The 24,897-nt window shown below is 53.4% G+C and overlaps 3 protein-coding genes and 1 non-coding gene across 4 annotated transcripts; 1 reads left to right on the forward strand and 3 right to left on the reverse strand.

Moving 5' to 3' along the window:
* Positions 1-2,135: 2,135 nt before the first annotated feature.
* BO66DRAFT_t23 lies at positions 2,136-2,209 on the reverse strand. Its single transcript has one exon. It is a non-coding gene; the product is annotated as a tRNA-Val (tRNA).
* Positions 2,210-2,247: 38 nt separating this feature from the next.
* On the reverse strand, positions 2,248-3,453 carry BO66DRAFT_364432 (uncharacterized protein; the record flags this gene model as incomplete). Its single annotated transcript, XM_025645164.1, has 1 exon — positions 2,248-3,453. The coding sequence occupies one exon, from the start codon at positions 3,451-3,453 to the stop codon at positions 2,344-2,346; it is 1,110 nt and encodes a 369-aa protein (XP_025508867.1). The 3' UTR covers positions 2,248-2,343.
* A 1,332-nt stretch (positions 3,454-4,785) lies between these two features.
* Positions 4,786-7,354, forward strand: BO66DRAFT_387834 (uncharacterized protein). The gene is made up of 3 exons (XM_025646400.1): positions 4,786-5,093; positions 5,187-6,546; positions 6,654-7,354. Exons 1-3 carry the CDS (start codon positions 4,883-4,885, stop codon positions 7,132-7,134), a joined length of 2,052 nt encoding a protein of 683 aa, XP_025508868.1. The 5' UTR covers positions 4,786-4,882; the 3' UTR covers positions 7,135-7,354.
* Positions 7,355-8,141: 787 nt separating this feature from the next.
* On the reverse strand, positions 8,142-24,782 carry BO66DRAFT_434150 (acetyl-CoA synthetase-like protein; the record flags this gene model as incomplete). Its single annotated transcript, XM_025650761.1, has 7 exons — positions 8,142-10,255; positions 10,306-13,760; positions 13,811-14,577; positions 14,627-15,326; positions 15,376-23,450; positions 23,511-23,824; positions 23,882-24,782. The coding sequence occupies 7 exons, from the start codon at positions 24,780-24,782 to the stop codon at positions 8,142-8,144; spliced, it is 16,326 nt and encodes a 5,441-aa protein (XP_025508869.1).
* Positions 24,783-24,897: the final 115 nt, after the last annotated feature.

Genomic DNA, 24,897 nt, shown 5'->3' on the forward strand with positions numbered 1-24,897 from the left:
TTTTGCAGATGACCCCAGACGGCAAGAAGCGTGCAGCCATCTTGGGATGTCTCCTCAAGATTTCGGAGGTCATCAGAAAGTTGAGCTTCCCGAGCATGCTTGAACAAATAGCGAACGGTATACTCGAGCAATGAATACCCCTTGAAGATCTGATCGAAGCTCACCTGGGTGCTTCTAGGTTTGGGCTCCTGAAATAACTTCCCACCGATGAAGGGCGGGAGTGAGTCCTTCCACTGATCACGGTAGTCGGGGAGAAATTCTTTTAAGCATTTGATCCCCGCTTGGACAAAGCGGCCGTGGTCCCCAGCAACAAAGTCGGCGTGGGTTAACTGCAGCGTTTCTGTGAAGAGGGCACCCGCTGCGGGTGATGCTAAGAACGCCTTCAATGCTGGCTGGACAAAGGACACTATAACTCTTGGCTTTCCAGGCTCAATGGTATTCGTTGTATCCGGTAATATGGTGAGTAAGCCCAGAGAGTCCGTCACTAATGCGGACCGCACATCCGGGTCAGTCATATCACTGGGTATGTTGCAAACACAGTAGAGGTCCTGAGGACTCAGCAACCTTCGGGCCGTCAGCACACATTGCAACATTTTCATTGCCCTTGCCCCGTTGGGGTTTCTGTATGTCAGCAGATCTCGCAACAGTTTCAACCACATCTCTTCAAGCGGTTTGGGAAGCACTTCAAGCCACTCGTCTACTTTCTGAAACGGCACGTAATTTTCCTCCAAGTGGCGTAGATAGATCGACGCAGCGGCAAAGCCTGTACCCGCCACTTCAAGGATCTTGCTCACTGCTCTTTCGATCGAGTCATTCGACTCCACTATTCCTTGACGGAACGCTGATTCCAAGGAATAACGAACGCACGACTGGATGTCCTGTTGATTGAAGGCATCGATCCGAACTTGAAACTGGGTGGGAAACGTTGAGGCTGCCGCTTCCACAATAGGATAATCCCGTTTCGAGTAGCAAACATGTAATGCAATATCAGTAGAACAAGCGTGGTCTACCAATCGACCGAGAAACGAAACCAAGCCCCCGCTGATATCGAGCTCAAGCGCGGTCAGATCATCGAGAAACATAAATATCGACTTCTCCTGACCCAGATTGATTAGGGACTGGAAGAGAGCATCCTGCAAGTCCTCAATACTCATGTTAAGTTGGCCCGCATAAGTCGTGTGAACCCAGTGTGTGAGCCCCTCTTCTGGGATTGCTTGGACTAGTAGAGCCTGCAATATCTGAGATAAATCTGGGATCTGCAGAGAATCATAGAAGAGTCTGATAATAAGAGGCTGGGGTGGCAGATTCACTTCTGACCGTAACCCCCAAGGATTCATCGCTAGCGAGGCGAGTAGACACGACTTCCCGGACCCGAACGACCCCGTAACGCACAGTACGCTTTGTCTCTGGCGGATCCAGTCTCGGAATTCATTGGTGTGGTAGATCCAGCGACATGTTCCTTGAGCTGCAATGCTGTTGTACCTTTCCACAGATCCTCCGAAGGCGAAGCGGCTGCCTTCCCTTAGGGCCGCTTTCAAGCGCTCCCGCTCAGCCACTACTGATCTGTCAGTATACTTGTCACCAGTCGCTACAGCGACTTGCGAGTATTGGAAATGCATGCCTTGTTCACATGCTTCTAGAGCCTCTGCCACGTCGTCGACTCCACTCGGATCTACCATGATCACAGAGTCGAGCTTAAATCTCCTTGCGTGTAACAAATCATTCGGGCACCGCAGACCGTCAAAGGGCGACGGGAAGCTTCGAAGATAGCTTATATACCCCCACCAAATCTCCCACGCTATCACTTGTCGCATGTCGGTAGGATTGCGGGCGCTAAGATGCGTCATCCTTTAGGACGCCTTTTCATTTGAAATCCAATTCTACCTAATCTGACTCGCGCCACGTCAACAACGAATCTCCCGAGACACTAATGCAAGCATCGTGCCTCTCGCTCCTTCGTTTTGCTGGCCGGTACCGCCGTGGGCGGCCGAATTTAGAAAAAGGTCCAATCCGCTTATGGACCATTCTGGTCTCCTATGTAAATGGCCTACCGCATCGATCATCAATTGCAGTCCTTACACCCTCGACAGACTTTTACAAAAAGCAAAGAGCAAAAAGCAAAGAGCAAAAAGCAATGACCAGACTGGGGCTCGATCCCAGGACCTTATCGGTGTTAACGATACGTGATAACCAACTACACCATCCGGCCGATTGATGACTAACATCAAGGGTCTGCGCTCTGTTGACAGGAGCCACGAAACCATTCGCCCTCCATTAGTTACGATCTCATTCCCCCATCATCCATCAAAATCTCCCGCGCTACGAACCCTGCATGATAATACCCTAACTCTGACCTTCCCATCTATCATAAAGGTCAGTCGGGAGCATATTGGGACGCTCCGCCCGCGAGATCACGAGCTCCTCGTGACGCGAATCGTAATCCAGCGTCGCTTTCTGGCCACTTCTGGGCACCGAGGCGATAATCCACTTCAATAAGGCCACCAGCCGCTTCAGATCGGCCTGATGGTTCTTCTCCCATGCTTTGAGTTCCCGTCCAACGTGTCCCGGCCAACACTCCCTGAACATGCCCTTCTTATCGTAAGAGCCACAGACCAGCAGCGAGGTCTGGGACACCCACATCTGGGGCAGAACCTTGTCCATCTCCACTTTTCTTCCGGAGGCCGAGGTCTTGATCTCGAGAATGGAGTCCGGCGGAATAATTAGGCCTTTTGCGCAAACCCTCAATGATGAGTGCCGGGGGATCGGAATTGGAGAGTCGGAGATATTCAACGAGACCAGCATCGTGGACAGATCGTGGCCTCCTCTCTGCTCCACGTAGCCATCAGCCTTGTATCGGACTATACAAGACAATTCTTCCAAGTCGTAGGACGTGATCCGGTAGTGACTGGTGCTGCCTGCGACACAACTGGTGGTGGTCGCTTTCTCAAATTCCTGACCGTATCCACGGAACCGCGTGCGAGGTATACGCTCCCGGGTCGACGCCTCCTCGCAGCAGAGAAGGGCGGTCTTGCCCTGTCGCTCAATGTGGATCGTAAGGGTAGCAAGCGCCCTCTTGTCGAGATTCGGGCTGATGACCGATAATAGCTTGCGGATGGTGCTGCGGTCCGTCACAAGGTCAACGCATCGAATGTCCAGATCTGGCTGTAGGAGGTACAGCGCGCGGAAAAGGGGCTCCATTGGTCTGGCTGGATGGCGCGCCGCGTTCTCTGAATGACCATCCTCCGCGGGGTCCTTGGGGACCTTGATCTCACATTGGCCAGGTCGCCAGGGGGGCGTCCAGCGATTGGGACACCCGGGAACGGCGATGGTAGGCTCGGGTGCTTCGATCCAGTTGTAGGATGCCAGGTGATGGACGTTGCTGATGGTCGCTGCGGCTTGGCTAGTGGGTTTCAGGTCACTTAAGGGCAACGTGGAAATAATGATGGCTTGCATAGTAGAGGTGTGAGTCTCACAGAAATGTGGCATGTGGGTTGAATGAAGAATGAACTGGATTGTGGCTAAGGTGGTCGCAGTTATAGCCAAAAAGGAGCGAAGAAAGCAACAAGGCCAGTGCTGGTCTATGTGGCTAGACACATGTCATCCTACTGAGTGAGCGTTTCTCAGGCTCCCAACTTGAAGAAGAGGGTGATTCATTCTGTCTTCTGACCTACTCATTGTCCCGCTGTTTGCCTATGAGCAAACGGTGATGCCACGCGGCTGCGTACATTTGACATATCAGCTGAGTGTGTATCACCTCGTGCTGTCACAGTGACCTTCCACAAAGGACGATGGGCCCAGAACCACCGCTCGGGCTTATTCACTATTATGCTGCATCATACATTTCCAGCCGGCATTATCCGCCCTAACTGTTTTCCCCCCGGAGAGAAAGTCCTCGACCAGAATCGGGAAATATATACACATAAGCCTATGAAGGTAATCCACCTTATACTGTAGGTTAAAAACAACAAGGCCTAAGAGGTTCAATGTTCCCGGGGAACACCATACCAATCATGGATTCCTCGCGATGGGTTTGTCGGCCATAGGCAAGTGTGAGGGTTAAACAGATATCGACCCTTACAGAGGATGTGTTGTGATTTTGTTTTTGGAGGTAGCTAACTTTTCCAAATTGAATTGTAGAACAATTACAATCAGTGGATATATTCTAGCACATACGACCACAGGGTGTGGAAAACAGGGCTTCCCGTCCGCTCAGCCGTACTTAAGCCACACGCCGGAAGGTTAGTAGTTGGGTGGGTGACCACCAGCGAATCCCTTCTGTTGTATGTTTTTTGGGTCTTTTTATTCATCGCCAGTATCAGTGTCCCGTCATGAACTTCTCCACCCATCCATCTGTTAAAGACTAGCAGCCAGGCTGTCAGTATACCGTTACTGAAATGGCTCCTAGCCAACATAGAACGAAGACGGGTCACATCTACGTGACTTAGGAAATCACGCCGTTTTTCAGGTTGCGGGAGTATTACCTTTTTTTTCCCAACGTAGGGCTCTGGAGTGTCAGCCGAGGTATGTCTGAAAGCCTCATGGATAATTAAGCCGCGCACCAGACATCCGGGATTGACGTGTTGTCATGTCCATGCACGGCTTTGGGACTTCCGAACGGGCTGCGCCTTCTTAGTCTGCTTCAGGCTAGGCCAGGGGTAACGTCAGCCCACCAGGTACCGTGCATCGTCTCCAACCCTGAGACCCTGAGACCCTGAGGGTAAGATCGACATCCGCTCTTTCTGCTCCCCCCTCGATCAACTTCCCTTCTGCCCACTCCGTACAGACCCCAGACCCCAGACCCACAAATCCACCAGCCCAAATGGCAGCACGAGTATCGCGAAGACTATGGCAGCTGAGTCGTCGACACCATGGCAGGCTGCCTATGCCAAAACAACGATCCGGGCTTCTCCCTTTCACCCGCGTACACCTGGAATCAGGAGCGATCGTCGGACTGCCAAACGTGGCCCGACGATTTGCCACACATACCGATTTCGAGCCACCAGTCCAGAGGAAAAGCTCCAACGTGGATGCCACCGCATTGCGTTCATCCGGGCCCACACAGCCGCACTGGGCAAGCCAAGACTCACCCATTGGTACGTACTGTACTGCATTGCGGCCTTATCTTCACTCCCGCTGCATCAATCCTGTATGGAGACATCCGAGGTAACAGATAAATCCATCACCAGTTGACCGGTTCCACGAGCCCCAATTCATCGCCAACTTCGTCGCGTTTGCCGTGGACGGCCACCTCCCCAACGGCACGACCACCAATCTCCCACTCCTACAACCCATGGAAGCTCGGCTCCTGGAAGAGCCGACCGCGGCGTGGGCTCCAGTCGATACGCCCGGTCCGCCCCCTAGTGTGACCTGCGCGATAGGCAAGGTCCTGGGTCACTGCGGCAGCCACCAAGATCCCTCCCGCCTCTGCCTCGTGGGCAAAAACATCCACTTGATGAAGGCCCGCCTCCGTGACGGGCTGGTCCCGCTCTCCGAGACCCAGTGGCAGGAACAAGACCTCGACAACCCCGCAAATCTGGAGCGTGCCTGCGAGCATCTGACCGCCGTGGGAGTCGTCTTCGAGTACCTGCGAATCAAACAGGTGAGCACGAATCTTCGAGACCAGTTTAACTTGATCTCCGACGAGCTGGGCGAGGTGCAGTGGGCCCTGAACGCGCGGCGGCGGGCGAGGCCGGATCAGTTGGCGGAGCTTCCGGACACCCTCGATCTCCGCGCTCTGTGGGCGGAATACGTGTGCGCCGTGTATGAGGTCATGACCCGCACCGCGCACGCATGGGTGGTGGGCCACCTGGCAAGGTTGACGGAGCGGATGGTGGCTGAATTCTGCGACACGGCGGCTGTTGATCAGACAGACCTTCTGGCTCGGCTGACGAAGTTCGATCGGCGGTGGCGCCTCCTCGCTGATATCACGTATCTCGCTGATGTCGGGTTCTGGATGCCCCTGGAGGGGTATAAGGGGTACCGTGTGCCCACCGGCATTGTGGCGGGGTTGCATCATCCGCAACTACGGGACATGGAGGAAGCGTATGCGCAACGGCTCCCTGAGGTGCTCGAGGCACGGCGGCACGCGGCGCCCGACTTAGAGATCCCGCTGGCGAGCGAGATGAGCGAGATAAGTGAAGAGGAGAAACTTTCGAGGGCCCTCGCATGCCTACGGAGAGTTAGATCATTGGAGACGGAGGCGCGGGATCAACTTCGCTTGGAAATGCGCGGTTCGTTGTCGCCCCCGCTAACGGAGCTGCCTCCGGCTCCGTGGATCCATAGGGTCCTCCGAAAATGTGCGAGAACAATCACCGATTCACTAGAGGATGCCGGCGCGCAGACCGTTGGGTTCGCCGTTTACCGCGCTGCATGTCATGACATCTCCGACGAGGAGTGGGGGGTGGTCAGAGCAAAGGTGGAAGAGCATGTGGCCGCGTGGGGCGACCATGAGCCGGGCGCGGAGGAGGTGAAGCCCCTCCTGAAGCTCGAGTGGTTCGATTGCAGGGAATTGGGTATCGATCCTAAGGATACCGAGGCCGTGCGAAGGTTTGTCTCAATGTCCACTATATTCCCTATCTATTTTCTTTTTCTTTTCTTTTTTTTTTATTCATCATGCGGGAACCCCACTAACCCCAGCCATGAGCATCACGCAGCCACTTCCGTAATCTCCGCACGCAACACCCTCTGCTAAACCAATCGAGCTTTCTCATGCTTGACCCCTGGAGTGCTAGCTCATACATGAAAAAAGACCAAGACAAACTCCCCAGGGACTTCCGCCCTGATATCCTTGCCATCGATGCGGACTTCACGCCGTCATCCGTCCCCGACGAGAGAAAGGCAAAGTCGCCTGCCTACACCGGGCAGATGCGGATCCTTGGGAACCTGGTCTGGAGTGAACTGTATGCGCTGTCTGTGATGCAGCCGACGGAGTTGATGGACCTGTGGTTACTGGCGATGGAGCACCCGCAGAAGGTGTACACGGGGGCCGTGGTGCCAAGTCAGATACAAGAGTGGCGAGAGCAGAATGTGCTTCAGGACGCGATGATTGACTCGTATGAAAGGCTTTTGCAAAGGAAGGATCCCAAGGCTGCGCAGGCAGTGAGGGAGATGAAGGAGGGGAAGTATGGCTTTTGAGAGGCAAGAGAAACGCAGTAGTATGGCGGCTTTCGCATGGCCAGAGAGGAAGACCCCCCTCGTTTCTGTAGCCGGTGGAGAAGATTGATGATATGTACAACTACACCTCCAAGACTGCGTCTGCTGATTTGTATCAGTTACTGTCGGCGTTCGTGAAGAATCCAGCCCACGTGATCCGAGGCGATGCACCAAGCGCGTTGCCCACCTTGAGAACTCAGACAATCCAACTTCAAATCAAAAAATATTTAGAATAGCTCACCCCTAAGACCTGGAATTGTATACAGGACTGATAGTCTTGCTGTTTAGTAGAAAGATAGAATTGCAATAGAATTATAAGTAGAATTGGTCTTATGACAGTGGACTATAATACTTCGATGGTCACGGGGAAAGGTCCAACAAATTCGAATGTTCGTATCAAGCAGTAAGGTAATGCAGGTGGGGCAATCAATCATGGCAGCCTTGGAACGCCTCATTAGGTACTGTCTTCGCTCATCAAAGCTGCTTATCTATCAACGGTATACCCTTCATTGCCCTCCAAGGCGTCTCATTCTCTACAGGCACTTCATGCAGCATCTACCGGATTCCGACATGATCCTTCAAGTCCCAGTTACTCATTCGTGGAGGACTACCAAATAGCAGCCGACGTGCATCTCTGGAGACCACGTTTTATGGAAGAGAATATGAGATTTCCCGCCTGGGTCGGGTCTTCGTCTTCTTTTCTCTCCCGTCCGCATTTCTTCACACGTACCATCCTGCCATCATCATCAGCAGTCTTCGTTTACCTCGTTTCACCTGGGTTCATTGGATGTCGTTACAATATTCGAGAACAGAAAGTAAGAAGGAAGCAGAGAGATGGAAATATTATCAACTGAAAACAAAGTGACGAACCGCACTACACATCAGCTTGCCTTACTGATTGAACAGAACATGTTCTCCTTGACATGCAATCAAGATAAACTGGAGCAGTACTCCTGACCTGACCTTCATGAAGCCCCCGCACAATTCTCTCAGGAGCTAGTACACTCCTCAACAATCTCCTCGACAGCCTCTCTCCACCTCATCAACAACGCATGCACATCCTCCTCAGCGTGCATGGCCCGACTGTACAAGATACTCAAATCCATCACGCCGTCCCGTGCACCGCAGTTGAAGTCCAGCACCGACGGCCGGATGTTCCGGGGGTCCTCCATGGACGTCTCCACCGCCAGCCGACGGACCGCGTCAAAAGGCCCCCCCGTGCTGCCGGTGTGATACGCCCCGGCGTAGTTGAACATGAGGACGGGCGCATCGACCGCGCCCGGACGATCGGTCGAGACGGCAAAGTCGGCGCCCTGAGAGGCCGTGCGCCGCGTCGCCTTGGTGCCCGACACCAGAGCTGGGATCACACTGGTCTTGTCGCGGGTGCTGCTGCGCCCGCTGCTGCTGTCGCTGTCGCTGTCGCTGCCACTCGGGGTGTAGCTGCCGCTGCCACTGGGAGTGTGGCTGCTGCCGCTGTCGGTCGCTCCGCCGGGAGGGAGGGCGAAGACCGCGTGGTAGAGATATGTGAACCATCCGACGGTTCGCGACAGGTCGAGCGCCTCGTTCTGGAGCTCGCGGCCGTGCGATTCGAGCGTCAGCTCGACCCGGCGGATCTGGCGCCAGCGGTAGAGGGCGAGGGCCAGTCCCGCGAGGAGGAGCTCGACCGGCTCGGTGCCGTGCATCTTGTTGGCCTCGGTCAGGCAGAGCTGGGTCAGATCCGCGGCGAGACTCGTTTCGACGATTGCAACAGTGGCTTGGAGGTTCTGGTGGCGCCGCGAGGCAAACCCGGGGACGATGCGGTGGTTCTCATGCGGTGACTCTGGACACTGAGCAGTATCCACGGCCCGGGGGAGAGCCGACTTCTGCCTCTCGCGGACATGCAGAGACCAGCGACGGAATGAATCGCCTTCGGGCAAGATCGATCCGCCAGCGAGGATTTGTTCGAGGTCGTCGAAGATTATCTGCCATGAGACAATGTCGACGGCGAGATGGTGGATTACAATGAGACAGTAGGTTGCGGATGGAGTCTCGATCCATGCCAAGGCAGAAACGGGTCCCTTGGTTATGTCCAGCGAAGCTTGCGCTTGTGGGATGATCGATTCCATCGCTTCCTCTGAGGACACGGAGTGACGGGTCACGGCATAATCCCGGGACGATGAATGGGTGGGAATGTATAGCCGGGGTGGCGTCAGAGAGGAATTGCATCGAATGCGCAGAGAAGGATGAATCTCGGTGATGCGTTGCCACGCTTCCACCGTGTCGGTGAAAGTTACCGAGCCGGCCATTCGGAGCAGGTGAGCCTGATTGGTCCAGTTGGGATTGGCCTTCTGCTGATCGATGTACCAGTCCATGATCGGAATCGGATGGATGTTACCCCAGCTGGTGAGTTTGGTGTCTGAAACCATGGTCGCCGGAGACTTGTACCTGACGTTGGCGGCAAGCTCGGCTACTGTCGCATGCGCGTAGACGTGGTTGACAATGAGGGTGAACCCCGATCGTCTTAGAATCGAGCAAAGACGAATGGCGGAGATGGAAGTGCCGCCCATGGCAAAGAAGTTACTGTTCGCAAAGATATCCCGGGCTTTCAAGATCTGACGCATCGCGTCGGCAATCAGGAACTCTTGCTCGGTCTCCAGCGGCAGATTTGCTCCTTGCTCATGGGCTTCGACACTGTACGACAGCAGCTGGGTGTCACTTAGGTCGGCCACAAGAGCAGTGGCCTGCTTTCTGTCCGTCTTCCCGTTTACATTCATGGCCAGGAACGAGACGGGAATACACAAGCTTGGGACAGCGTAGCGGGGGAGGGTGGAGAGGAGCTGAGAGTGAACTTCCGAGACAGTGGCCTGGAAGTCCGTAGCATCGAGAGCTTGCATGTCAGTCTGTCTCACGGCAGACCCACGTCCACTGGGTTCGAATAGAAGTGCTAGATGGCTTGTGTTGCCGCGGGTGACAACCATAGCAAGCGCATTATGCATCGCAGGATGTGAGAGAGCAGTGTTGGAAATCTCCTCGAGCTCGACGCGCTGGCCGTGGATTTTGGTCTGCGTGTCCATGCGGCCCAGGTAGGTGATCGATTGATCGTGATTTCTGATAGCGTAATCGCCTAGCACTTGTCAGCTGAATGCAAACCTGCAATACAGAGGGGATACATACCGGTTAGGTAAACACGTCCCAAGAGAGGGTGATCCACGAACGCACGGTTTTCTTCCGGGCGATTGAGATAGCCACGAGAAAGCTGAACTCCTCCGATGGCCAGCTGTCCGATTGTTCCAACCGGACACAACCCGAGCTCTTCAGTGACAATGAACGCCGTGTTTCCCGTGGTCGGTGTTCCGATATTGTTGGGCTCCAAGTCGCGACGCACGCGCGACACAAGGCTGTAGATACAGGTCTCGGTGGGTCCGAAAGCATTGAGGACAGTGACTCGCTCGGCCCAGACATCACGGACCTTGGTGGTCATTGATTCACCACTACTGGACAAAACCTTCAAGGCCGGCGCTTGCTCGGGGGTGAGAAGGCTCATCATCGTGGGTGATATCAAGATATGGGTGATTTTCATCCGGGACAAGATAGAGTGGAAGTTGGAAAGGAGGAACTCTTTACCCCCAAGGCACAGAGTCGCACCGGTTGTCAAGGATGCGAAGACATCCATGATCGAGATATCAAAAGTCCATGGAACAAATTGCAAGAAGCGGCTGTCCCGCCCACACTCATACAAAGCACGAAAGGCCAGCGTCGCGTTGAGCAGAGGGAGATGCTCTATTTGAACCCCCTTGGGCTTGCCGGTAGATCCGCTCGTATACAAAATGTAGGCCAGATCGCTTGGTTGAAGGTTGTCAGCGACAACGGTAGGCGCTTCAGTAGTGGACACAGCTGAGGGGAGATTGTACAGGGGAACCCGATGAGCAGTGGCCTTGTGGAGCTCCTGCAAGACCGTTTTCTGATCGCTATTGAGGGCCTGTGTCGTCAAGATCACTTGGGGCTGACAGTCCTCCACGATCGTGACGAGTCGAGCGACAGGAAGGCTCACTTCAAGAGGAACCCAGGCCATTCCGCAATTGAGAACAGCTAGAATGGAGGCAATGCGATCAATCCCGGCATCCATGAAGACACCGACCTTGTTGTCGACTCCCTCTCTGAAAGAGATCAATCCGGCGGAAATATGCTCCACCTTGTTCCAAAGCTGCCGGTATGTCACTGTTTCTTTACCCTCGAAATCACAGGCGATCTGGTCGGGAAATTGCGCAGCTTGATCACGCACGAGCTGGTGGACAAATTTGGGAGCGGCTCTCTCGCGATTGACCGCGTCAATTGTTCGCTGTTGAATTTCCACCAGTTCTTTCTCTCCCGGGGTGAGAATATCCAAGTTACCAATCAAAATTCTATCGTCTGAGGACTGGCTGACCGCATGAAGCAGGCTCTCAAAATGCTCGCACAGTATATCGACTGACTTCCTCTGGATCCTACTCGTGTCGTACTCCACATTAATACTGACGTTCCAAAGCGCCTTCTGCTCACCGAGGGTCACAGAAAAGGTGACGGGGAACTTGGACTGTCCGGAAGTCTCGCTGTCTGTTTCTCGAAGCAGGTTGTGTGCGTCAATGAACCCATCGAAGACATCCTTAGATGCCTCATGGTAGACAAACATCAGAGGCAAATCATGTGTGCCAATCTTAGCAGCGTCCAGGATTTGGTCGTAGGGAAGATATGACTTTTGCAACACCCGGAACAGATTCGTAGACATCGACTTGAGGAATGGTCCAAGTAGGCAATCCCCCGACAGTTGCGCACGCACCGGGACAGTGTTGATGAAGCACCCATACATGTCGGTGGGAACTTGGTCGGCTCTTTGCGAGGCAGGGATTGTAACTGTGGCATCAGCCAGGTTCCAGACCCGTCGCAGCAGGATCATGTATAGAGAGAGGAAGGCAGAGAAGTTGGTCAACCCCTGCTTGCGGACCCAACCGAGGCTCTCTTGGGGCAAGGTAAAGTCGTAGTGGCACATGGCGCGCTGCGGCTTGCCCGATCCAACATGGAAGGGCGGAATGTTCACCGGAATGAAATCCGACAGATACTCCTGCCAGAAGCGTTTTGACTCAGCTTGCATGTCTGAATCTTGGAGGAGCTTCTGTTCTTGCTCCGCAAAGTCAGCATACTGCGGTCCCCGCCCGGTGGTTACCACGGGTGTTGCGTCAACCCGACCTGCCCGTCGAGCGACCTCGTGCACAAGTTGTCGCATGGACTGTTCATCGATGATGATGTGGTGGAAATTGAGAAACAGAAAGCTAGAATCTCCCGGGAGCAGGAAGAGAAACACACGGCCCACTGGCCCCTCTTCCAAATCAAACACGGCTGCAGCATCCTTGATGCACATATCCCGCATCAGGTGCATTGCATCATCCCCATCCAAGGAGGCAAGATCACATCGCCGGACCTCTACTTGAGAGGTAGCATGAAGTTTCTGTCGCAATGCGTCGCCGCCAGAGACAAACGTGGTACGGAAAATTGCATGCTCGTTTAGGATAGACACGATGGCCGATTCAACTGCGTCCGGGAGTAGGCCGTCAAGTTTATAAAACGAGGGCACATTGTAGGTGGCGTCTGCCAGAAGGACTTGGGCACAGTAAAACCGGGTCTGAATCGAGCTGGCCGGCACAAGTGCTGTAGATCCACGATCGAACCTGGACACCGCTGGCAATTCCAGTCGTACTGGTGATTGCTGGTTCACATCGGGGACCTCTATCCCAGCAGCTAAACCCTCCAAGGTTGGGACTTCAGCAACATGGCGGAGGGTCAAACGACACTGGGGGAGATGTTTACGAATTTCCGACAGGAACCTCATCACCAAGAACGAGTCCATGCCGAGCTCGAAGACATTTCGCTCCATTCCCACTGCGCGCAATCCAAGGGTGCGGCAGCAGGCGTCATGGAGTACGTGTTCCACCGGCGTAACGGGAGGCTTGCCTGACTCGTCCTCCGGAGTCTCCTGGTGGGTGATGAGGGATCGCAGGAGTCGGTGGTCTGCCTTACCACTTTGCCGCAGGGGAACCTTATTGACCTGGATCCAGATAGATGGAATCATGGCCGATGACGCCTTCGCCTTCATAGACTCTCTGAGAGCCTTGAGTCGGACGTGCTCATTGGGATTGAGTGTTTCAGCGCTGAGCTCCGAGACCGGCCGTTCGGGCTCATCCGCCCAAACCACAAATGCGACCAGCTTCTCCTTATCCTTCATAACTAACGCGCGCCGCACAAAGTCACTCTCCTCGATCATCGAGTTGATGCCGCTCAGCTCCAGCCGTTGACCGCGAATTTTGACTTGGTCGTCTCCACGACCGCAGTGGATGATGTGACCCTCGGAGTCGTAGTAGGCCACGTCGCCGGAGTTCCAGAGTCTACCATATTTAGGATGATTGATGAAGACGCGGGCAGTGAGTTCCGGCTTGTTGAGATAGGCCTTGAACAGCTGGGAACCACCGAGCCAAATGGTGCCAATGGCATGTCGGGGGCAGAGCTTGCCGAAGGCATCGAAGATAAAGGCCACCACCGAGGCGAACGGGTGACCAATCGACCGGATATTGCTTGTCGGAGTGACGGGTCCGAAGTAGCTAAAAAATGGTTCAGCAGTTTGAGCATCAGAGGGCGAAGTTCCACTTACGATCCAACAGTATTTTCGGCCGGGCCACAGGCATTGATCAGCCGGGTTGACGACTTGGTCCAATCCGCGCGTACCTTTTCATTCTGCGGCTCACCTGCAGTGACCAGAACGCGGAAGCAGCCAACAAAGGGTTCAAGTAGCGAGATAACAGTTGGAGTAAGGTCTGCAGCGGTGGGACGGAGAGCGCGGAAGACGTTGTGCAGATCAGACAGAAGCAGCTGCCGGGGAGCCGTACACAGCGTTCCCCCCTCGACAAAGGTGTGGAAAAGATCCTCCATGCTGGCATCAAACACGGGGCTTGCAAACTGAAAGGTGCGATCTGCAGCCGTACCCTGGAACAAGTGGGCAGCAGCCTCCCGGAAATAAGTCACGGCGGAAGAATGAGGAATCATGACACCCTTGGGAGCCCCGGTCGTGCCCGATGTCCACAGAATGTAAGAGATCGTGTCCGGAGTGGCTCCACAAACGATGGGGGCCGTCTCCTCGACAGAGAAGTCAACCGAATCAATCTGCAGAGTTGGACAGGGCAGGTCTTCAGGGGTCCCTATGTCGGCAATCACCACCTTGGCTGAACATTCGGTGACGATGCCCGTCACCCTGTCGGCTGGCCATGTTCCATCCTGAGCCATCGGGGTAAAGGTTGCACCGGTCTTCAACACCGCCAACACTGATATCACGTAGATAGTTCCCTGGTCCACAAAAATGGGGACAATATCACCCACCTGGACGCCGTACTCTGCTTGCAACAGCCTCGCGAGAGTGGCAGCCTGTTAAAGTTAGCCTCAATGGCTGGGAATCACCATGGGAAAGTTTTACCTTGTTATCCAGCTCCTGATATGTTGTCAAAGTGTGTCGCTCACCATCCCAATGATCTACAGCAAGGGAATCAGGCTGTCTAGCAGCAGTCTGTTCGAAAAGCTCGTGGAGCAAAACATCGCGACACGGTGGTTTGACGGTAGAGAAGTTGGCAAATGCCTCCATCATATCCCGCTGCTCAGGAGTGCAGAGGTCAATGTCCTTCAACGGAGTGTCGCACAGTGCAAATGCGCATTGTAATAGCTGGACATAGCCCATTGCAATCTCTTGCATGTAAGAGGCCTCGAACTTGGAGCGATCGTACTGAAAATCCAGAACAGTGCCATCTTTACTGCTGGTGAGGGTCAATTGCAAGTCAAATGCCACCGGATGTGAATTGAAAGTGTCCCTAGTGATGTCCACAATATTGTTGGTAGCAACGGAAGCACCTTGCTCTTGGGCAACGAAGATGACCGAGTGCTCGCTGACCGTGGTCTTGAGCTGAGCGAGGACATCTTCGAATGGAACGACGACTGTATCCATTGCAAAGTTGACGGATGCAGCGGTCTGTTCGAGGAACTGTCGCAACGTTTTCGCGCCGTCACGGACCGAGCGGACGAGGGCTGTATTTACCATGTTGCCAAAGACGTCACCACTTGATGCCAATGCTCCACGCATCGATACCGGAATGAGGACTCCCAGCTCTTGCGTCGAAGTGTACCTGCACCGGAGATTAGCAGCTACAAATACATCACTGATATCATACGTACCGATGGAGAAGGAGTTGGAAGAGACCCAGTAAAGCAGAAAACCACGAGATGCCATCTCTCGAGCAAGTTTGCTTGAATTGTTCAAACTCAGATGATGGCACAAAGTGAACGATATTGGCAGACCCTCGAGCAGCAGCCTCCACGGATGGGGCGGGCCAATTCGTGGTATCGAAAGGAGGGACATCATCCAAATGTTTTAGCAGATCTGCCATGGACTTGTCGTAGAGTGGACTGCCAGGACCGTAGTGGGACACCAGACCTGCGTACTTGACAGTTGATCCGAATTTGTGTGCTGAGGACCGGTTCACATAAACATCCAGAATAGTCTCCAGCATCTGCTGTGTGGTCCATTCGTCCACCAGGATGTGGTGGATGTTGTAAAAGATTGCAATGTTCTCCGCGCCACGATCAAATACGATGAACAATGCCATGGGGCCATTCTCCAGGTCCCAGCATCGCTGCGCATACTGGCGACTCGTCTTCTTAATTTCTGTGAGATCCTCCATTGCAACAAGCTCCACGGGAACTGCTGACTCGGACTGAAGCGTCTGTTGAAGACTGCTTTTGTCACTGTTCCACGTGAACGTCAGCCGGAAGGCATCGATGTGGTGGACGACATAGCGTATGGCCTCGGCCATCCGAGAGGCAGAGACATCTTTCAGAGTCAGCAGACTGCAGACATTGTAGGTTTCATCCTGGAGTCGTTGCTGGGCGAGCCACATCCGACGCTGGGTCGAGAGTGCTTCGACCTGATCACCATGATGCAGAGATACACTTTTTGGCAAGGCGGGGATTGGTGATGCGGAGTCCAGTCGAGCTGCCAGACGTCGAGCGTTTCCAGCCGAGTTGAGTTCGGAGAATGATAACTCTCGATCAAAGTGATGCGACACGATGGCACGAAGCTCCATTAGGGGCAGAGAGCTGAGACCGATTGAGGTAAACGATGCTTCTGCATCGATGGCTTGAGTGCCCAGCAAATCACTGATTACCTTCAGAATATAGGATTCAGCCTCCGTCTGCGCTCCCTGCTCGCGGGAACATCCCGCCTTGGATGCGTTTTCCATCCTAGACTTCACCAGTTGAGCCAGCTGTCTTCGGTCTACCTTCCCGCTGGTGTTGAGAGGCACTGTGCCATGGAGGAAGTTGGTCGGAACAAGCTGGGCTGGCAATCTTGCCTCGCAGAACAATCTCCAGGTGGTATCGCTCAATAGTATCTCTGCCGATTCCTTTTGCTGGACGACTGCTATCAATTGATTCCGCCAAACCGCCACCCCAGCGCTCAACACACCTGGTGCAGTGATTAGGACATTCTCCACTTCCTGCACTTCGATTCTCTGCCCAGATATCTTCACTTGACTATCCTTTCGCCCGAGTATGCGGATATTCATGTCGGGAGTATACACTCCCAGGTCGCCCGTGCAGTAAAGTGAGAGGTTTTGGTCCAGCCCGGGCATCGTCGTCATCGCTTGCACAGTAAGATCAGGCTCTCCAACATATCCATCGAACAGTTGCTTGCCTGCGATGCAAATCTCACCGACCTGGCCGACACGAGGAACAAGCCCATGTTGATCCCGGAGTAACACGAAGTTACCAGGAATGATTTGTTGGATGGTGGACACGTCGCCATGGTTGACAATTTGGGTGGCAGACACCTGCACTGCGGCCTCAGTGGGACCGTAGCCGTCGAAAAGTCGTAGGCGAGCGGCCCATGTTTCGCGGAGGCTAGTGGAAAGCTTCTCACCACCAGACACAAGTGTCTGGATAGTGATGCAGCGGTCGGGGTCAAGTAAACGCATCACACTGGGGGTCAAGTGAAGAGAGGTGATCGAGAATCGGGTCACGACCTCATTCAGATCCGATCTCAAGTCATCCTCAGACGCAAACCACAGTGTAGCGCCTGTGGACAAGCATCCATAGATGTCAATCACAGAAGCATCGAAGATGTAGTTGGCAAACAGCAACATTCGAGTGCCGGCTCCAGTGTTGTAAATACGAGCGGTCTCTCGAACAGCATTAGATACAGCACCGTGAGACAGAATGCAGCCTTTAGGCTCTCCGGTCGTTCCGGAGGTGAAAAGAACATAACATGTATCATTGGGACGCACCCCGGGTAGGGCAGGGTTGCCTGTGGATGCTGCACCATTCTTCGTGAGTGTCTCAATGAAGGCTACCTTCAGGCCCATCGCCTGGATGTGCTGGACCGTTTCAGGAGAGAGAATGTCTCGATCAAGCACGATTATCTGTCCTTGGACCTTTGATATCAGTCTTTGCAAACGGAGCAAGGGTGCCTTAGGGTCCAATGGGCAATATGCCGCACCGGCCTTGAGGACACCCAGCATAGCAACGATCATATCGGGACATCTAGAGAAGACAATTGGCACCACATCACCTGGACGGACATTCTCGCGGATAAGATTGGATGCAACTTTCTCCGACCTCTCGTCTAGCTCACGGAAGGAAATAGATTCCGTTGAAGAGTGAAGGGCAACATTCTCTCCATGCTCAACGACAGTCTTTTTGAAAAGAGCATTTAGCGTATCTTCTGTCGCATGCTCCCGAATATGTCTTCGGTGGGCATCGTACAAAGACTTCACTTGTTCAAACTCGCGATAGTCCGTCGCCATTCCCAAACTCCCAAGCTTCTGCTCGCCATCTGATAACTGAATGACTTCAGAAAGCAGAGAGGCGAACTGGGACAGCCAAGACTCCGCCTCTTCGATACGCAGGAGATCGTTGGTCCATTTGAATACAATCTGTGTGCCTTGCAAGGTATGCTCAACAATGACCATGAACAGGAATTCGGAGAATTCACGCCCGTCGATCTCCGACAACGTAAGACTCTCATCGAATTGCTGCACGTGGTGGGTATCGAAGTTCTCGTAAACAAGCACCGTATCGAATGGACTTTTTGATCCTTGGGCCTTAGCAAATATCTGGGAGAGAGCGACATGCTCGTGGGGAATGGCGGAAGCAAAGTCTTGGGCCAAATGCTGAAGAAGCGAAGACATCGTTGCATGGTCGTCAAGGTGAACACGGACGGGGAGAGTGTTGATAAACAGGCCAACCATCTCATCGATGCCCTCCACCGCAGCGTTTCGGCCGCTGGTAGTCAGTCCGAAGGCAAGGTCGGATCGACCGGTCACCCGGGCAAGAAAAATGGCAGTCACAGCCTCGAGAACGGTGGCCCCGGTGACCCTGTGCGCTTTGGCGCAATCGGAAATCTGTTCCGGTGTAATACTGACAATCAGCCTTTTGGTCTTCATGGCCGATTCACCTGAGGCTTGGAGGCCTTGTAGTGCATGTGGGCGAACTTCAAACGGTTCGAAGCCATCCAGATAGGATGTCCAGTAATCTAAAGAGGATCTTGGATCGCGTGCCAGATCCATGGCGAGAAATCGAGCGGGGGAGGGACGAGCACATAGGCTACCGACGCCATAGGCCTCCGCTAGATCCTTCCACATAATTCCCAGGGACCATCCATCATTGATCGCGTGATGGATAGTGAGGACCAGGTGATGGGTCTCTGGGGAAGATTGGAAAACAGTTAGGCGATGGAAAAGATCTCCAAATGTGAAGCCTCGGTGGCGATCAGCTTCCAACCACTCTTCAAACTGGCTCCCCGAGGGGAGATCTAGTACATGAGGATGAAAATTGCTGTAGTCTGTCAATGGCTTCACGATCAGAGCAAAGTACTCGACGGTATCAGCGCTGTACACAGGAATGAAGGTGGTTCGCAAACTGGGGTGGGCCTCCTGTAATAATCGCCAGGCATTGCGCAGTCTCTGGAAATCCAAAGTCCCGTTCAGCGTCAGCATCACCTGGACAACGTAGCGACCATTCTGGGAGCTAGATTGCAAGAGCATAGCTTTCTGAATCTCGCGGATGGGCCAGACACCCTCCATGTGGGTCTCGTGCCAGGTGGTATTTGCTATCGCCTGTTGAATGTCTCGCTTTATATCCGCCGACTGATCTCGGGATGCAAGAAGCTTATAACCCGTGAAATTATCCCTTGGGAGAGCAACTTTGGTTTCAGGCTCTGTGCTTTGTTCCTGCACGCTCTCGAGGGCTGTGAGCAACGTTGACAGTGAGCTAGTCCGGTAGAGCTGGCCAACAGTACATCCTTGGATTCCTCCAGCCCTGGCCCGCGAACAAAAGCGAATGGCGGAGATGCTATCTCCACCCGAGTGGAAGAATGATTCTTGAAGAGAGACTTGATTGTCGGCAAGGCCCAACGTCTGTTGCCAAGCGCTGCGAAGTGCTTTTCCAATGGCATGAGAGTCGAATGATTCCAGTGCTGTCTCCCAGCTATTATCATCAGGGTCTGCACTGGTTTTAAGAGTCGCGTATTGTCGGACAGTGTCGAGGTCAGAAGCGGCGGTCTCCTCGAACCATCTCTGTAACAGCTTTCGATCGACTTTACCTGTGTTGCCTTGGGGGATCCACGAAATTGGAATCCAATATCGCGGAATCATCACATCATGTAATCTGTTCTCCAGTTGGGAGCGGAGGTGCAGAAGGAAAGGGGTTGTATCGGGGGATATCTTCAATGCCCAGTGCGTGGATCTCGATGCCGGCGCGCAGGAAGGATGATGCACAAACGCCACAAGCGTCTTGTCTGGCTGACCAGCAATCACAGCAATACACTTCCCTCCAGGAGACAAGATCGCATCGGCAGTAGCTTCGACATCGCTCAGATCGAACCGAATACCATGAAGCTTCACTTGATCGTCCTCGCGACCGATGAGATGCACGTTTCCATCCTCGTCATAGTACGCCAAGTCACCGCTATTGTAGATTCGCCCCACACGAGAGTCCTGCGAGAACTTGGAGTTTGCCGATTGAGGCGCCAGGTATCCTGTGCTCAGTTGCCCTAGTTTACCATCCAAATATGAGCCAATGTGCAAATACCCAACAGCCCCAGGCAAGACAGGCTGCTTGTTTGCGTCAAGAATCATGGCGCGCACTGGTGGAGTCATTCGGCCGATATTGCGCATCATGCCCTCGGGATCATCGCTGGGCGTGAAACGATGGATGAACCCAATGATGGTACATTCCGCAGGACAGTAAATGTTATACACATCAACCTTGCCCATCCACATCTTAGTCACTTCCCTCACCGGAGGCTCCCCTCCGAGGGACAGAGACTGGAGAGAAGGCAACGCGGAAGGTCCAGAGAGCGTGGCAACTACACTCGGGGTAGCTTCCATATGAGTGACTGCTAATGCCTGTAATGTAACCTCCAGATCGGTCACAAAGCTCTCGGAGGGCGCGAGGCAGAGAGTTCCTCCGGAGAGAAGAGGGCTGAGCATACTTGAGATGCTGACATCGAAAACAACATTGCTCAGGAGTGGCATTCTTGTACCCGGTCCATGGTGGAAATAGTCAATCAGACCCATCAAGCATGCGGCTGCGGAGCTATGTGGGATCGAGAAGCACTTGGGATTACCGGTTGATCCGGAGGTAAAGCAAAGCCACGCCCCCGAGGAGACCGGAATTGATGGCTGAATGGTCTCCGCCGACTCGTTTGCCCAGCTCGTCTCCTCAAACCGCAAAATCCCGATATTGGCGGGCCTCGGGATACGATTGACAGCGGAGTAATTCCCGGAGTCAGTGATAATGAGCGATGCGTTGCTTATAGACACTTTGCTCTCGTTCAGGATTATTTTGTGAGTCGGGTCGATCATAAGAAACGTAGCCCCTGATAGCAGGACCGCGAGGACGCTGATTACCAGCTTTGGGGACTTATCCATGGCAATGACTACAACTTGATCAGAGATGCCGTAAGTTCTCGTAATGAACCGAGATAGCATAGCTGAACGAGCATACAGCTGCTCATAAGTGAGCTTCTCCCCGGTCAAGTCTTCAATCGCCGAATGCCCGGGATATCTCTCCACGACCTCATGGAACAAATCCACTAATGTGAGCCCATTACTTTCAATCCACGCACGGCGGGTGTGTTCGGGTATTATTGGAGCCACAGCCCAACTATCGAGTGTTCGTGCATCCTTCGGCGAGATCGGATTCATCTGTATCAGGGGTGCCTCGAGGCCAGATTGAACGACATCTTGGAGTAACGATGCAAAGCCACGGCCAAGGGTCTGGATGAAAGATGCACGGAAGGCATCGAATCGATGTTGCAGGATGAGACGAGGGGGGCTGTAGTTTGGATCGATGTGAACAATCAGAGGGAAGTCAGCTCCCTTGGTAGGGAGCTGGATGTAATCCGCCGATTCCAGGAACGAACTGGCAGCTGAGGCCTTTTCAGAATTTGCTCGAAGATCATGAAGCACGAACATCACATTTAGCTGGAGGCTGGAACGACCGGTTGGTCTCTTTGCTGCTAGATTGGTGACCACCTCCTCGTAGGGTATGGAGTGCGAGATACAGGAGAGGAATGTTTCCTGTGTCCGGGCCAAAAGAGTCCTGTAAGTGTCGGTTGGTGCAACCGTACATGGGATCAGAACAGTGTTCAGACAGAAACCCACAACGTCGATGAATTCAGCGCTGACGCCGCGCTCAGTCGCTGGGACCGCCAACAGAAATTCGTTCTTGCGACTCACGCGCGCCATGAGGAGTTGAAACAAGGCAAGCCATCCCACGAACGCGGTGGATCCAGCACAAATCTGTTCTTGAAAACTCCGGAAGATGTCAGAGTCGAGATCCTGCATGATCAACTGGCTCTTGTCCCGTTCTTCGACCGACAAGGAAGGGACATGCGGAGGCAAGGGAGCGAGGTCTTCAGGGCGCAGTGAAGCCATTTCATCGCCGATTCGTTCCTCCCACCAGTGGAGGTGATTCTTGTATCCTTGCTGTAGCAAAGTGGAGCGCTGCCACTTGGCAAACTCGCTGTATTGCACTGCTGGGGATGAGTGTGGGTCCAAAGATTGCTCGGATGAATAGATATCCTCAATCTCTCTCGTGAGAATATGGAATGACCATTCATCCATCGCGATATGGTGGATGTTAAAGTGGACAATCCACTGCTGGGACCCCAGCTCATAGACTGTGACTCTCAGGGCTGATTCTTGGCTCAGGTTAAACAGAACTTCCGCGTCCGTTGCGATGCGGTCCATAGAGCTCTCGAGCACGGACTTCTTTTGTTGCACGCTGATTGTCTCCAAATCCTTGAAGCTGACCACTGTCCACTGTGGTGGAAGATCAGTGACCGGCCACACTCTTTGCCTCACACGGGGCAATTGATGGGCGCCCGCTTCCTGGCCATCAGAATCAACTTCATGATATGTCGAATGAAGAACGTCGTGCCGGGCATAGACTTGAAGCACAGCCTGGCGCAGGCGCTCCACGTCCAGGTCCATAGAGGGAAGGCGAAGGACGAAATTGCAGTTGTATGCGCTGTTAGCAAGCAATTTGTCGGCTGCGAATATCCGGTCCTGAGATGGAGACGTGATCGCCTCATCATTGTGAATAGATTTGTCTTTCTCTGGAGATTGAGTGGAAAGATCTGCCGTCCTCGTTTCTGCCTGCTCATCGACCATTTTTGCAATCTGCTTTACAGTCGGGCTTTGGAGGAAGTTGTGTAGAGAAAGAGACACAGCGAACTCGAAGTAGATGTGCTTCAACACAGCCATGGCATCAAGTGAAGAAAGTCCCATGGAGAGTAAATTGCTCCGAGCAGATCGCACAGGGCGGTTCAGCTGCTCACTGATCATCTCGGCTATGATCTGCTCTGTGGCAGTGTTTCCGGCCATGGCATCTTGCTCAAGGATTCCACTGGCTGACTGTAGGTGAGACTGGAGCAAAAGGTCGAGACGCTTCTGATCAATCTTTTCGCTTGCATTCAGGGGAATTGCACTTACCGGGATAATCTCGGGAATCATGTACGAAGGCAGCGTGGCACGACAGACTCCCGAGAGACGGTCGATAAATTCTTGGCCGTCAGTGAGCAGCTCACAAGGATCGGACGGATAGCAGAAATCAGATGACTCAGTCACGAAGGAATGAAGTCGAATCTGCCCCCCTGGATCCTTCCTCCACCTTGTGACTGCTTTGGCAGCGATAGTAGCCAACGCATGGTCAATCTCCTGCAACTCCACGCGTTGCCCATTGATCTTGACCTATACACAACAGTTGTTAGCCAGTTCTCGTTCCCGGAAAATATTATTTCTCAGCCCTACCTGAGTATCAACTCTGCCCAAGAGCTTTAGATATCCATCTTCATCCACTATACCGACATCTCCTGTGCCAAATAGATCGGGAAGACCTGGGCCCTGCACACGGAATTTCGATCGCGTCATGGTTTCACTCCCAAGGTATCCCAGGAAGACGGTCTTTCCGGTACAATAGATCTCACCAGACTCCCCTGGATCGGCAGGTTGCCCATCCTCTCGTAGAACAATGATCTTTGAGAATGGAGTAGCCTTGCCAATGATACTCGCCGAATCGCCCGGTAGCAGCCGCGAGCCGACTATGGAGGAGGCTTCACAGGGCCCTGATGTGACAGTTATGTTAGCATCGCGATCTATCTTCTCTGACGCGCCATACGCACCATAAAGATTGAAGAGAACTGCGGAAGATGCCCACGTGTCAATTATCTCCTGAGTGATCGCTTCTCCACTGGATAGCATGTACCGAATCCCAGGAACATCCTCAGGGCGCAGCATTGACAACATGCTTGGAGTGAGATGGATCATATTCGCTTCCATCTGATTGATCCAGAGGGCCAACTGGGAAAGAAGCTTATCTTTCGTGACCAAGCACAAAGTCGCGGCATTGAAAAGGCCACAGAATATGTCCAGCATATGCACATCGAACGATGGGCCGGCAAATTGAAGGATTCGAGAATTGGGGGTGATGTCCTGCTCGCCGCTCAAGTAGCGAATGGGCTCGATGATATTGCGGTTCGAGAGCTTCACGCCTTTGGGCTCACCCGTACTTCCCGAGGTGAAAAGAATAATCGCCAGATCGTCCGGCGCACGGGTAGCAATAGGTTGACTACTCTCTTCCACGGCATGCCATTCATCATCGGCCAGACATTGCTCGGCATTGAAGTATGTCCCATCAATCAGTTGGGGGTCGGAATATCGTTGAAGAAAGTCTTGATTCGCCAAGATGACAGGCTTTTGCAGTCGCTTCAACAAGCCATCCAGTCGGCTTTGAGGGATGGTTGGGTCCAAGGGCACGTAAACGGCTCCAAGCCATTGAACTGTGGCAATGCTGACAATTTGCGCAATGGACCGAGGTAAACACACCACGACTGAGGTCCCAGGAGGTGTTTGAGGTCGAAGCCTCCGGGCAAGTCTCTGCACCTTGCCTCGCAATTGCTCGTAGGTGATTTGTTCTTCGTGCTCCCAGTCAATGGCTACACCGCCCAAATTTGACTCAAAGGCATCTGAGAGAATGGACGCCACAGTGTCTTCTGACCCTAGAGTGGGTGATTGAGGGAACATGGTCAAGTTGGTATTGTGTTAAAAATATAGTCAAGTAGGTGATACCAAGAGAAAAAGGGAAACAAGTCAACTGGGGATGTGACTCTGAGGATACAGAAGAGAGAAATGTTTAACG

Source organism: Aspergillus aculeatinus (assembly GCF_003184765.1).
Source record: "Aspergillus aculeatinus CBS 121060 unplaced genomic scaffold BO66scaffold_2, whole genome shotgun sequence".
NCBI classification, from domain to species: Eukaryota; Fungi; Ascomycota; class Eurotiomycetes; order Eurotiales; family Aspergillaceae; genus Aspergillus; species Aspergillus aculeatinus.

Bases quoted from the DNA above. Each gene is read 5' to 3' on its own strand.
- BO66DRAFT_387834 (XM_025646400.1), top strand. From the start codon at position 4,883: ATGCCAAAACAACGATCCGGGCTTCTCCCTTTCACCCGCGTACACCTG. The intron at 5,094-5,186 runs GTACGTACTGTA...ATCCATCACCAG, and splicing joins AAGCCAAGACTCACCCATTG to TTGACCGGTTCCACGAGCCC. The intron at 6,547-6,653 runs GTTTGTCTCAAT...AGCATCACGCAG, and splicing joins GATACCGAGGCCGTGCGAAG to CCACTTCCGTAATCTCCGCA.